Raw genomic sequence first — 12,815 nt, forward strand, 5'->3', positions numbered from 1 at the left:
GCATTATTTCTTGTGGTCGAAATTTCGTGACGGTGAAGGCAGCAAAATGCAAATTACAGTGATGCAGACCAAAACCGTTGCCAACTTTTTACGAATTACGTCGAGAAACACTGGATGAAAGTCCCATGTCATTGCTGGTATTTCCTCATGGCGTGCCCGGACTAACTATTTTTTACAGATTAAACACGTTTATCTGAGTCGAGACCGCAAGCTTGGAGAGGATATACGGGTTCATTCTTGCAAAAACATGGTATGATTTTCTTCAAGTCATAAGTGTTTGCGACGTGTCGCATTTTCGTTCCGGGGATAAACAATCTTTCAAGTTGAAGACGTTTTTTCATGATGCCACACTTAGAATCATAGCGTAACAACTGCCCAACAAACTGTTGAGTCAGATGTATGTGTTAACTAAGATCATCGGACTGAATAACGTTGCAGAAACATAAATAAGTGCGGATTTAACTTGATTAATAGCCACATCATTAAACCGCAATAACCTTTCTTCCCGCCAGTTGTCTGCTTTTTTCTCAGTACTACTAAAACTATAACACGGTTCAGTAACCTGGTTAATTATTATTCACAATCTTTTGGCTGCCTACCTTTCACAGCATGATGCTTTGCTCTGTCGTAAGAATATTAAACAGACGCATAACTATTCAAATTTCATAAAAGAGTTTCTTCAATTCTCAACCCTCGTGCCGTGAAAGTTTTCCAGGAGCGTGTTTTGTAAAACTTAAACGATATCGACATTTCTACTTTTTTAATCATGGTTACAAAATTCTTACCTGAAGGGATGTCGTAATAACGTATACGAACCTTGTGACATATACTCAGCACACTCAGTTCATGCTTAGCAGCTTATGCTATAGTGGACCAGGGTGTTAAACGAATAGTTAACCTGAATCTTACCAGTTTCAGCGCATTTTTTTTCCGAATTTGAACCGGAACTAGAACCCAACATACTAAATTTTTTCGAACCCAAAACAAACTTGAATTAATGAAGAAAAAAACACTGGAACTGGAGTCGAGTTTTTTAAGTGTAATAACGTTTTTCAAAAAACTATTGACAACTTATTTATGATTGTTAAGAGAGATGGGGGTAAGCAGCTATATTCTTAAGGGAAAGTTGTCATAAGCTCTACATCTTTGTAAAAATATCGTGCTTTTTTGTAAATGCTGGGCGGTTTATATGGCTATATTCATACAATGCTTATATTATTGTATAATCAGAACTAATTTCAATAAAAAATTCCTATTTTGCTGTAGGAAATTTTACAGAAAACAAACTTTGAGTGAAATGAATATTATTTGTAATTACAATTCCTTGACAGTTGCAGAATGTAATTTTAATTGTGAATCCCACAAATTTGAGGTGGAAAAAGAAATTGTACTTTTTATAGGGTATAGGTCACTACTTATGTTTCTATAATATTGAAATTTCTGTAACAATTTTTGTATTTTCGTTTCCTAAATGTGCATTGTGCGACAAACAAGCTTAGACTTTGCCTTTGGACCACGGGTTAAATCTTAAACGCGTTACGAATGGAAAAAATTGATCACCATGGTTTTAGGCTCACACGCGTTTTTAATAGACTTGCATTGGTTGCCCGAATACATCTTCTTTTTGAAGCAAGTAGCTCAACAAAAAAGGTCAGGCATGTTTTGATTCTGACTGATTTGCCAGCACTAACGACTAAACAAAGAAAGAGGTTTGGAGTAGTGTTTAACTCCAGAAGGCTGCCGCAATAAGTGATCCAACGCGATACGTTGCGATTGTATCTTATTTTAGGCTCTTTACCGCTTCAAGTGTTGTGCTCTAAATGAATGTTCGACCACTAAGCTCTTTCATATCAAACCAATCTAGACTTAACTCAGGGACTTTCCCTTCAACGTCATTCCGAGACGAGATTTTCCGGTTGAAGGACTTGCCAGCAGTGTTCCGTGAAGCAAAGCCCATACCAGCATAGTCTATTCTATAAGGACAGAAAGAATTGAGCTACAGCAGCTACCAGGAAAGCGTAAACAACTCGGTAGTTTAGAATATATTGGCAACGCATGTGCAAACGGGAATGTTACACGTATAGATTTTCTGTTACACTTGTGTTATTTTCCGTTCCAGTTACCTGACAGTTTACTTCGTAATTCTATAAATTGTTTTCGTGTGATTTGTAAAGTTAATGGTTAACTTGAGAGTACTGAAAGCAAATCAAGTTGGGAGATACATATAGCTATAAGAGTGTATTATCCTACTCTACTATATGGTCGTTTTCCAGTAAAATGTTTCTGCTACGTTTACTCTTTCAGTCGTTGATAAAAAGTTCAGAACCAAATAAAAAATTTTGTGCGTCACAGTCTAACAAAGTTTTGCAACTATCCACTTTGGAGGTCTGACCATTTAGGTATATTGCAGATTACCTTGGATTAATATAATTAAGAAATGAAAATTTGCCGCGAAGTTTGCTGTTGAAAAAGTAACATTTGGTTTGTTTTGCAGCGCTATAAAAGAATGTAGATAAATTCTGCCTTTAGTGTCTAAAAAGAGTCCAGCTTTTTTACTTTGATATTAAGCGATGATAAGTGTGCTATGTAGTGGTTACAGCAAACGTTTGCAAAATTCCTAAGTTTGAGTGTATTTACAGTATTTCAACACTGCTAGCCGCAGTTACGAATAGGTATTAAATAGCATTGATTAAGAAAATAAGAACGATGAACGTGTGGATTACTTTCTTTAACGAGTAAGCCTTACATTTACTGTGGAGAATATTACAGTTGTTGTAATCATTTCTGTGAAACCTGAAATTTGTTGTTCAAGTAAAATTTCAAGTTCGTTGTTTGACTGTTTTCTGATTTTGCTACAGTGCTGCTGTACCTCTTGTAACCTTAGCTGTGGTGCTTATTACTTCTACTATCTTTTTGAGAAAATGTCTCCGCAAAGGTAAGCCAACGCAGCAAAAACTTGCAACTTTTTTTTTGTGATGTTTCGATTTTGGCCTGGTGAGACATTCATTTACACGGCGTATATGCATTATCCTGTTTTAGGAAAGAAAATGGAAGAATTCTCGAAGAAGCCTCAAAAGGTAAAGGAAAAAGGCGTATGTAGACAGCGTGATCTGTTTTGCTCCTAAACAAACTAAATGTGCAATAAAATCATTCACTTTTTATAGGCGATACAGGCTGAGGAAGTTGATGGGCCAATTCGTTCAACAGATAAGTCTCATATCATGATAAGTTATAACTGGCAGGCTTCTCACAGACTGGCAAAGAAGGTGACCAAATATAACATTTTTCTGAGAAAACCTTGCATGAACTGTTCGCTCCATTGGCGTACGCAACTAACTACAGTAGGCCTACTTTTTACAAGTGAAGTGCCAGAGGTGGGCAGTCGGTACTTTGAAAGTACCGTCGGTAACGGTACCGGTACTTGGCAAAAACTGTACCGACGGTTCCGGTATTCGGTACTATTTTAAAAGAGTAGTTCGATACTTTGTCCGTACTCGGTACCGGTACTTTTTGTGTAAAAGATGCTGCTGCAAATGCAATGTTTGCAGCAATTATGTCCTCGGTAAAGGTTTTATGTAACGTTAATCGCTTGCAATTTTACTTGACATTTCTAGATTAAAAAAGATCAACAAATGGTAAATTTAGTATTAAGGATTAATTACCATGTATTTTTGAAAACATACTTGTTAAAAGTTTGAAATTATCACGTGAAAAGTACCGAGTACCGGGACCGATTGAAATTTCTTGAAAAAAGTAATTCTGTACAGAGAATCGGTACTTTTTTTGAAAAGTACCGACGGTACCGGTATCGGTACTGAAAAAGTAACGCTGTACAGTAATTCGGTACTATAGCACCGCGGTACTGCCCACCTATGTTAAGTGCCAACGAAAAAAAGGAGTTTTTTTAACCCCAAAACAGTCCCTTTTCGTACGCCAACTTTTACCTTCAATAGTGTTTTACTCATCAGCATCACTAACAAGTTTTAACGGATTTTGTAGGTGTACGACAGATTACAGGAAAAAGATTATAATGTTTGGTTTGACCAAGGAAACTTGAAAGGCGCTCTTTATGAAAAGATGCAGGAAGCTGTTGACAATGCCTTCGTTATTTTAATGTTCGTGTCAAAAAATTATGAAAACAGTGCTAACTGCAGACGAGAAGCTTTTTATGCCGCCGATATCAAGAAACCTATCATACCAATCCATGAAGACTATGAGCCACAGGGGAAACCAAAAGGAGTCCGTAAGTGTCCTTGGTTTCATTCTACAGTGAAAATAAGCTTAAAGGAAGATATGTGATATTAAGAAATAAACAAAAAGATGTATAAAGTAGTAGGATTTGGGCTCAAACAGTGATAACAGGAATGCTATATGTTTCTAGGCCTTATCACAGCAGGTGAAATATACTACAAATTCAACAATGACAATTTTGACGAAAATTTTGAAGAACTATGCAAAGGAATAAGTAAGTGCTAGCTGTAGGTAATGCACTTTGGGCTTTACAAATCTTTTAGAACGAATGTAAACATCAGAGGATGCCAGTAAAACATTTATTTAATTTTAGACGAAAAGATGTCGAAAAAGGAAATTTCCCCAAAAGAAAAAGCGAGTATGGTCTGGGTTTTTATTTTACATTCATAGACGTTAATAGGATTTGTTATAGATAGGCAATATGGTGACTTACATCTAAACACCAGCAAAGTAAATCGTCTCGGGTTTTGCATATTTAAAATTCCACTTTATTTTGGGCGTTAAGCGAGAAATTTAAATAAATTTGTGTATTAGCAAAGATTGCCTGGGTAAAACTTTACAGTACAGTAAAATGTAGCGCATACTACTGTGTAGCTTTAGGTTTAGGCCAGCTCTGTCATTTTATACTGGATTGTTTATTATTTGTCATTGCTTGTGGGTAAACGAAAAATAAAATGCTAACCATTATAGCGTGATAAAATGACAAGTCCACCATTTTCTCTACCAGTCTATCGTGATCTGTGCTCAAGAGAGCAGAGTTAGACGATTGTTGTCACATACATTTGCAATCGCATAAAACTTTTGTCTAAATTATATTGACAGTGCGCGATTGGAGAATATTAATGCTTGGCGGACAACCGAATGCTAGGAATGTTGTAGAAATATTCAACCTTAACGAAACTGAAACTGCAACTTATAAGGTAAAGTCATTTATACTTGCTTCCGCAAAACGGATTTATGATTTATAGTTTGTAATACGGCGATAAAAAACAAATTCAAGTAACCATAAAATCGTTGTTTTTTGTCTGCAGAGTATACCCGAGAACCAAGGTATGAAAGCGGCTTGTTCAATTTTACTGAATCGTTGTGTTTACTTCATCGGCGGCTGCGAAATCAACAAGTTTGTAATGAAATCAAGCAAAGGCGTCCGTGTTCTTAACTTGAAAGAAAAGAAGCCTGATTGGGCGAATGCTGAGAGCATGAACGAGGAACGGTGCTTCATGGGAGCTGCTGTGTTAAGAGGTGAGTCACGTAAGAAATTAAAAGTTATAATTAACCGCACCAGCATCAGTATATTGTACAGTAAATTGTCAACGCAACGCGCGGCAAGGTCGGTATTAAAGGTATAACCACCAAATTCTTTGAAAGGTAAGATATACGTTGTTGGTGGATCAAACGGTAAAAAGGTGCTTTCATCTGGGGAAAGTTTTGATCCAGACGACGAAAAATGGACCAACATGCCAGACATGAAACAACCAAGAAGAGAACATCAGATAGTTGCTTGTAAAGGTGTGATGTGTTTATCGGGCAGTTATTACAGGGCAACTCTTAACTCGGTGTGCTTTGGTATCATTTCACCTGATAATGTTATCATACTTTTTCTATAAAAACGAAAGGAAATGGACTTAGCCAAACCTTGCATCAGAAAATGTGATTATACAGTTGTAACTGTCTTAAGAAATAACCGCATCTTAGTCTTTTTGCTATGTGTAGCTTCACATTTCACATAATCCAGAAGGAAAATAACAGACGTTTTTATTAATGCGTATTATAGGTAATCTGTATGCATTGGGAGGTCGAACTGATTCTTATGAGGATCCAATTTCTACCGTTGAAAGACTAAATCTTTTCAACGAAACTAACAAATGGGAAATGTTTGACTGCCCTGGCAATTTACCTCGAAATCTATTTGCAGCTGTTGGTGTTAACGACGAGATATATGTGATAGGTGGGCCGACCGCAGTCATGCCTGACAGAGCATATGTTTACAAAACGTGTTATTTAACTTATAACACTGCTGTTCTAATTTTGCACTCCAAAGTTAACACAGTTTTGATGTATTATATATAGGAGGATACAGCACTAACGGCAAACTATTAAAATCGGTGAAAAAATGCAAAGTCTCTGAAGAGACACCTGCCTGGAAAGAAGTTGATTCCCTGGAAAAAGAACGGGGTGAATGCTCTGCATGTGTCATCGAAAACAAGATCTATGTCTTTGGAGGGTAGGTTGTCTCACTTTCAGTATCATGTTTTAAAAGATTGTTTTTAGCAAAATACATTTGAAATATTTTGAAGTTATGTCTGCATCATGCATTAATTAACGACGTGACGTCCGTAGCGGAAGTTTGCACATATACTTTAATGCTTAATTCGTGTATAACAAGGCGAGACAGCAACGGCAAGACCGTGGATTCAATCGAGCGCTACAACACTGAGGATGAGAAACCGAGATGGCAGAAGGTTGGAAACATTCCTCAGGAAGCAATGCGTTCCCGATTGCATGCCGCTGTGGTGGTTTAATGCGTCGTTCTACTCTTCAACGATGAGCAATGAACACGTCGTCATCTTGGCTGGGTCATTCATTCATTCAACCGTCTCGCACTTCAAACAACATTTTCTTTTTGATTTTATATAATCTCGATGCAGTGATACTTAAGATTCCAAAAAAGTTGTGAACCCCACTTTCATGTTGCAATGTGTACTAGCAGGTTCCTGTACACTGACACAGTATATCAATACGCTACCGTGAGTTTTAGTTAAGCATAGCAATACTGTCCAGAAGAAATTAATTGAAGCCTTTTTGAACAAATTTCGGTGACTTTTTTTATTGGTGTCAACGCTCGTTTCCACCAGTACAAATTGTGTCTCTTGGCTGCGTTTAAACCGGCCTTCGCTCTCCTAAACTAGTAACTCAACTTTTGCTGGTTATCCGCATGTCAAGAAAACGTTTAACTGTATTTGTGGACAAGACATCATTTCAGGCGCGGTAGCAGCTAAGGTACTACAAGACACAAACGACTATTGCACAAGATTTAAAGGACAGAACAAAAAATATACTCAAAAAAACTTGGGGTAATTATAACAGACGTCCATGGGCTTACACTGAAACCACACAACCCAATTTACATGTCAGTAGCGTGACCACGAAATAAAACGTACAAGTGATGTTTCATAAAACCCTTATACTAATCTTGGTAGCTTGTAATAAACGAGGATTCGTCTAACTTTTACACGTTTTGCTGAATTAAGTCAAAGTTGCAAAGGTTAAAACCACAACTTTAATGATAGTTTGTTTTCAGTCTATAATAACATTATGGAAATAAAATATTCATGAGAAAAACACAACCTTGTTTCTCACTTAGCAGTACAGCACCGGTACCGGAATGATCCTGGTTACTGTTAAAGGTCATGTTGGTTGTACGCGTAACAACGGTGAGGTATATGCGACAATAATTGCTACTTCTACGAAAATATAATGGCAGAAGATGCAAGTCAAAGTATAACGAGTTAAAAGTCTATCACTAGGAGCAAGAAGTTTAAACAATACCCAGTTTGTTCACAATAATTCGTTTCTTGGATAGGAGCGAGTAACATTGCTTGATGTAACTGCTACTGTTTGGTCGTACTGGTTTTAATCAATAAATCTGCCGCTGGACATGAGGAAAACCATTGTACAAACAGAAATAGATCTGGTCAAAAGAAATTTGATTAAATACGCAAGCCTGAGCCAATGACGTATATTGATAAGAGCAAATACAATCAATAAACGCCACAACATATTCTTGGAAAGTCTGTTATTAGCTCCGCTGTTTCAGAAAGTTATGGTTGTGATTTACAACCAATATCTGAAACATTCAACAGAAGTACGCCAATATTGTATAAACGTGTCCCAACACAGAAGCCTACTGCATTATTCAAACCGTTAAAGATTGATTTTGTGTTAATGTAAGAACCTTGCCACAATGACATTTGGGCAGTCTATTTTTACATATCACATGAAAGAGGTTAGGGATTCAAAGCCATTTGGACCTGCCTAACAGACAGTGGAAAATATTTTTTACAAGAAATGTCTCTTAAACATGAATTCAAAATATTTGTAATGCAAATCTTAAAAGATAACTAACAGTGTGTAATTGTCAATAACACAAAGTGTTTTGTAACTTGCAAGAACATGGCTTCCCATAGCAAAATCACGACTTATTATTAGTTACAGTGAAGTATATGGCAATGATAATAACGATGACCATAAAAGCAATGATGGCAAACATAAGCAGGCGGTGTTGGATTATCCTGCAAAAATATAAAAGCAATTCAACCTAGTTGTAAATCAGCACACAAAGATTAAAAATGCAAATATATCATCATACCTTCGAGTCATACTGGATAAAATCCGGGAACTTTTTCCGAGATTAGCGTCACCTTCTTTTAACTAAAATTATTTCTCAAATTTATTATTGATCTTAGCAATGTATAGTTAATACAATTGAGTAACACACATGTAACAAATACAGGCAAAATAAATTAGTCGATTGACACACAATACCAATGGTATGCATAAAAGGTCAAACAAAGCAGAACGTTTCCATAATGTATGAAAAATCTCACTCACTCTTTGTCTGGTTCTTGTGATAGTTTCCCTGTCTTTATGCAGGTTATCAAGAATGTCCTGACCAATTCTTTCTGTCTCTGTGGCCACCTTGTAGCCTACTTCCAGTCGGCGAGTACAGTTTTCCAGCTTTTCTGAGTTATCTAAAAGCCTAGCCCGCTACAAAACAAAAGTTGTTTAGATATCAGTAAAATTATTAATTAGCATTACAATCGGTGTGTGCAATAAACAAAAATATGACACCAGGAAACACGGTTCCATGCAGTTAAACAATCTGCTCATTTAAGTCATTTAAACAGACAATATTATAATACAAATAATTATTTGCAAATGTTGTCCATGTGCATATGCAATGAGAAACTTTAACAGGTATAATTATGTCACAAGTAATGAGTAAAAGACAGGAAAGAGCACACAGATGACCTTACTTGATCATCAGTGTCTCCATCATCTATTCCTAATAATTCTTCTCTCATCTTATTTGAATTGTTTATCGAAGCAGTCTTGGCTCTCCTCTATATAATTTAAGTTATGAAATAAAATTAATAACATATTAGAAGAAAAAATTATTGTTTTATGTAAAACAGTGTAAAAGCAATAAAGAAAAACACATGTTTAACTATATTATAAGCATTAAAATTTTTATTTTTGCAATAAAACAAGCTGGCAGAAAACTTTTACGCAGTAAACAAACATATAAAGTCACTGTATATGCTGTATCGTTATTTTCTACTCAACCTACACATACAAGCAGATAAAAATGTTTTTACTTACTATTTGTGATTCCAAGTTATTAAATTCAGTCTGGTAACTTTTCATCCTTCCCATGATTTTGCCTCTTTCTGAGATTGGTAATTCCCTTACTTCTAGATCCATTTGTTCAAGCTAAGTTTTGAAAAAGAGCAAAAATAGACAGGATGACACAGTGACACTTAAAAATGAATAAAATATTACAAACAATCTCTAAGTAGAGCCAGTAACACAAATCAAGACCATCCATTTTAAGTACCAATAGGCAATTAGGTACCAAAAAAATGAAGTACCAGTTCTTGAGCTTCATCTAGTTGTCTTTCAACTGAACTAACAAAGGACTTTTTATCAGCTGCAAAATACGATGATGCTTCGTTATAACAATGTTACCATGGTGCTCATGAGTTATGCATATGATTAAAGCTAATTTATTTGTCAGGAATAAGCTTGTAGTTAGATTTTTTACATTGTAACCGATTATAGGGTTATTTCTTTTGTCACTAATTAATCAGAAAAAGATGGTATGCTCATTAATTGAAATATAAATAGTTAAGCAAACAATAATGAATATATCTCACCTCCATGGTGATTGGGAATTAATCCCACCCGCTGTGTTATTTCAGCAGTCAATGATGAAAATTGCTGCTCATATGAGGTGAAAAGTGACGCCATTTTATTATGTGGAAGAAATTACAGACAAATACAATGATGATGAAAAAAACTCTTTCTTAACAAGGACTAAATATGATAACTTCCGTACTTCCAGTAAAATACATTAAATATAGGCTGCAATGTTTGTTTATTCGCCTAACAAAATTAAATCAAAACTGTATGTTTAATTAAAAAGTATGTAAGGTCTGTCAGCTTAATTGCAGGCTAGCTCTGTATGCAGACGATTGCAATTTATATATACATCCAAAACAATACATATAGTGCATATATATATATATATATATCATGAATTTTTGAACTGCATCAAAACAATGACCCTCTTGATCAAACCTACAAATGTTCATACTTCTAGCTCAATTGAAATGCCAGTTATAACACTGCAAACAAACCCAGTTCAAAAAGTCATGTCCAACAGGGAAAACTGGGGCGAATCAATATGAAAACTTAATCACTGTTTGCCGAATTACCGTACACTGCCTCTCAAGAAACACTGCTCAGTGCTCACTGCGAGCGTACGGAGAAACATTGAAGCAGGTAGGAAAGTTAAGTATCTGGGAGTGCAACTCACAAATGATCGCAAGACAGAACATTGAATTTGACACCCGAATTGGAAAAGGTTACCACCAGGTTACCACCGGAAGCGTTGGAAGCTATTTTAACAGTTCCTTGTTAACCTAACTCAAATGTTATAACATAGTAACCTAAACGTTCTGGTAATCAAACTGTGCACATTACTACGTGATTCCTCACTTCAAGTGCATCCAAACATTTTTGCGCACTAGCAATTGTCAATTTTGGTTGCTTGGCGCACACAAGAGCATTGCTGAAAACAGCCAGTGGGTCATAGTGTAAATTGTGGCACCGACATGCACAAGATTCACCAACATGTACGCCGAATTTTTTATTTTCATGCCGATTTATAATAAACAAAGAAAAGCTAGTTGTTTGAACACCAATTTATAATAAACAAAGAATTGAGGCTTTGGTACATGCCCTCACACCAAAATTTGCGTCTTTGAACACAAGATTTCTCATAGAATACTGTCATACTTTCCAGTCAGGCCAGTGGGTTTCCAAAAAAGAGAAATGAACATCAATAGTTCACAAACAAGCTATGGCCTAGGATGGTCACAAATCGCAACAGAGAGATAATTCATTTCACTATTCAAATAAAACACTTCAGGGCACCATTTTTTCAACTTTTTTCATGGGTAGGTCACAAGGCATCCTAGGTATTAGATAAACCATTAAAATTCAGAAATAAATTGACGTTAAAGCCATCTTCAAATTTTCATGCAAAACTAAGTAAATTGTATATAATGAAACAAAAGTGGGGTCGCAGATTAGAAGCAGTAGGCTACAAGTTTGCATCAATTACAGCCTATACGTAGGCGTTTGAATCAGTGCAAGTGTCGGGTGTAAGCTTGCAAGTTTTTAGATTTGAAAATTGTCGCTGCTTCGGAGTATAGGTTTTCATCGTATGACGTGTCAGTGTCGCGCATGTAAGTACATAGAACACTCAGCCCTATGTATCTATTTGGCTATGTCAGTGTTTAATGTATCAAAATGCAATATTTGATAGTTTTATTACTATTAACAATACAGTAGTAGTAGACTAGTAGTAGTAGTAGGCCTAGTTATAGTAGTAGTACAGCAGTACAGGCAACCGCCCTAAGTTCAACCCTTAACTATCATCGCCATAAGATGCTTTTGCTTGATAAATTTTTTGGATTATGGTCGGGAACATTTAATCCCAATCCTATTATACTAGAAAACAAAAAAGATTTTTCATGTTTTACGCAAATTTGATGTGTGTTTGGAGTAATGTGTACTTTAATGCTAATAAAATGAAAATTTAAAAAAATTAATTACGTGTTAATTGAAAAACTAAGGATGTAGCCTATTGTTAGGAATCTAATTGTGCAACAAAATATATCCAGTTTGGTTGAAATGTCCATGTTTCGGAAATAACAGCAGCAAAGGCTTAAAACTAAATTTACTCTGACAGGTTGGTAGCGCAAAGCAGCCAAAGTTTTTGTCCTAAAATCGTGAAAAAAATCACTTATTTATAGTAAAATATATAGAAATATAATGTATAAACATAAATCAAAACTAATAAATATTTTATCATACCAGACAGGATTTACAATTTCCTACTTGAAAATAAGCAAAAAGACAACTAATCTTTTGATATAAATTTTGTTTGTTTAGGCTACATGCAGATAAAGGTTTATCACATATTGAGTATTCGATAAATTAAATGCTATTTTCAGGTTTATTATCACTTATTTTCTGATTACAATCGTATGGGAGCACGAAATTTGTTTTATTGCTTAGGGCTTCTAGGAATTTTAATCCAGCCCAATGTGTTGCTAAACCTGTAGATAAGTGGTGATGATAGTGATGTATGTACGATATAGCAACGCTCACTTCTTCGAATCTCCTTTGTTGATAATTAATTACAGATAATGTTTTCACACTTCCAAAAGACGCTTTTAGTACGGTAATCTAAAGATAGATATGTGGTGGTCAGT

General features: G+C 35.6%; 2 protein-coding genes across 3 annotated transcripts; one reads left to right on the forward strand and one right to left on the reverse strand.

Moving 5' to 3' along the window:
• Nucleotides 1-2,414: 2,414 nt before the first annotated feature.
• On the forward strand, nt 2,415-6,934 carry LOC143465000 (spermatocyte protein spe-26-like). Its single transcript, XM_076963099.1, has 13 exons — nt 2,415-2,735; nt 2,859-2,935; nt 3,040-3,077; nt 3,165-3,266; nt 4,000-4,243; nt 4,382-4,465; nt 4,565-4,609; nt 5,074-5,171; nt 5,283-5,493; nt 5,620-5,760; nt 6,026-6,199; nt 6,322-6,475; nt 6,638-6,934. Exons 1-13 carry the CDS (start codon nt 2,707-2,709, stop codon nt 6,771-6,773), a joined length of 1,533 nt encoding a protein of 510 aa, XP_076819214.1. The 5' UTR covers nt 2,415-2,706; the 3' UTR covers nt 6,774-6,934.
• A 255-nt stretch (nt 6,935-7,189) lies between these two features.
• On the reverse strand, nt 7,190-11,975 carry LOC143465001 (vesicle transport through interaction with t-SNAREs homolog 1A-like). 2 transcript variants are annotated; one of them, XM_076963101.1, is made up of 7 exons: nt 10,188-11,975; nt 9,887-9,961; nt 9,634-9,744; nt 9,288-9,374; nt 8,863-9,018; nt 8,621-8,682; nt 7,190-8,543 (listed from the first exon to the last, which is right to left on the reverse strand). In XM_076963101.1, exons 2-7 carry the CDS (start codon nt 9,917-9,919, stop codon nt 8,444-8,446), a joined length of 549 nt encoding a protein of 182 aa, XP_076819216.1. In that variant the 5' UTR covers nt 9,920-9,961; nt 10,188-11,975; the 3' UTR covers nt 7,190-8,443. The 2 variants fall into 2 exon arrangements, with proteins under 2 accessions (XP_076819216.1, XP_076819215.1); XM_076963100.1 differs by having other exon boundaries at nt 9,903-9,961; nt 10,188-11,974.
• Between the last annotated feature and the right edge of the window lie 840 nt (nt 11,976-12,815).

Source organism: Clavelina lepadiformis, chromosome 7 (genome assembly GCF_947623445.1).
Source record: "Clavelina lepadiformis chromosome 7, kaClaLepa1.1, whole genome shotgun sequence".
NCBI classification, from domain to species: Eukaryota; Metazoa; Chordata; class Ascidiacea; order Aplousobranchia; family Clavelinidae; genus Clavelina; species Clavelina lepadiformis.

Bases quoted from the DNA above. Each gene is read 5' to 3' on its own strand.
- LOC143465000 (XM_076963099.1), top strand. From the start codon at position 2,707: ATGAACGTGTGGATTACTTTCTTTAACGA. The intron at 5,761-6,025 runs GTGTGATGTGTT...TGCGTATTATAG, and splicing joins TCAGATAGTTGCTTGTAAAG to GTAATCTGTATGCATTGGGA. The intron at 6,200-6,321 runs GTGGGCCGACCG...TATTATATATAG, and splicing joins CGACGAGATATATGTGATAG to GAGGATACAGCACTAACGGC.
- LOC143465001 (XM_076963100.1), bottom strand. From the start codon at position 10,281: ATGGCGTCACTTTTCACCTCATATGAGCAGCAATTTTCATCATTGACT. The intron at 9,962-10,187 runs GTGAGATATATT...CGTATTTTGCAG, and splicing joins AATTCCCAATCACCATGGAG to CTGATAAAAAGTCCTTTGTT. The intron at 8,544-8,620 runs GTATGATGATAT...ATATTTTTGCAG, and splicing joins TTATCCAGTATGACTCGAAG to GATAATCCAACACCGCCTGC.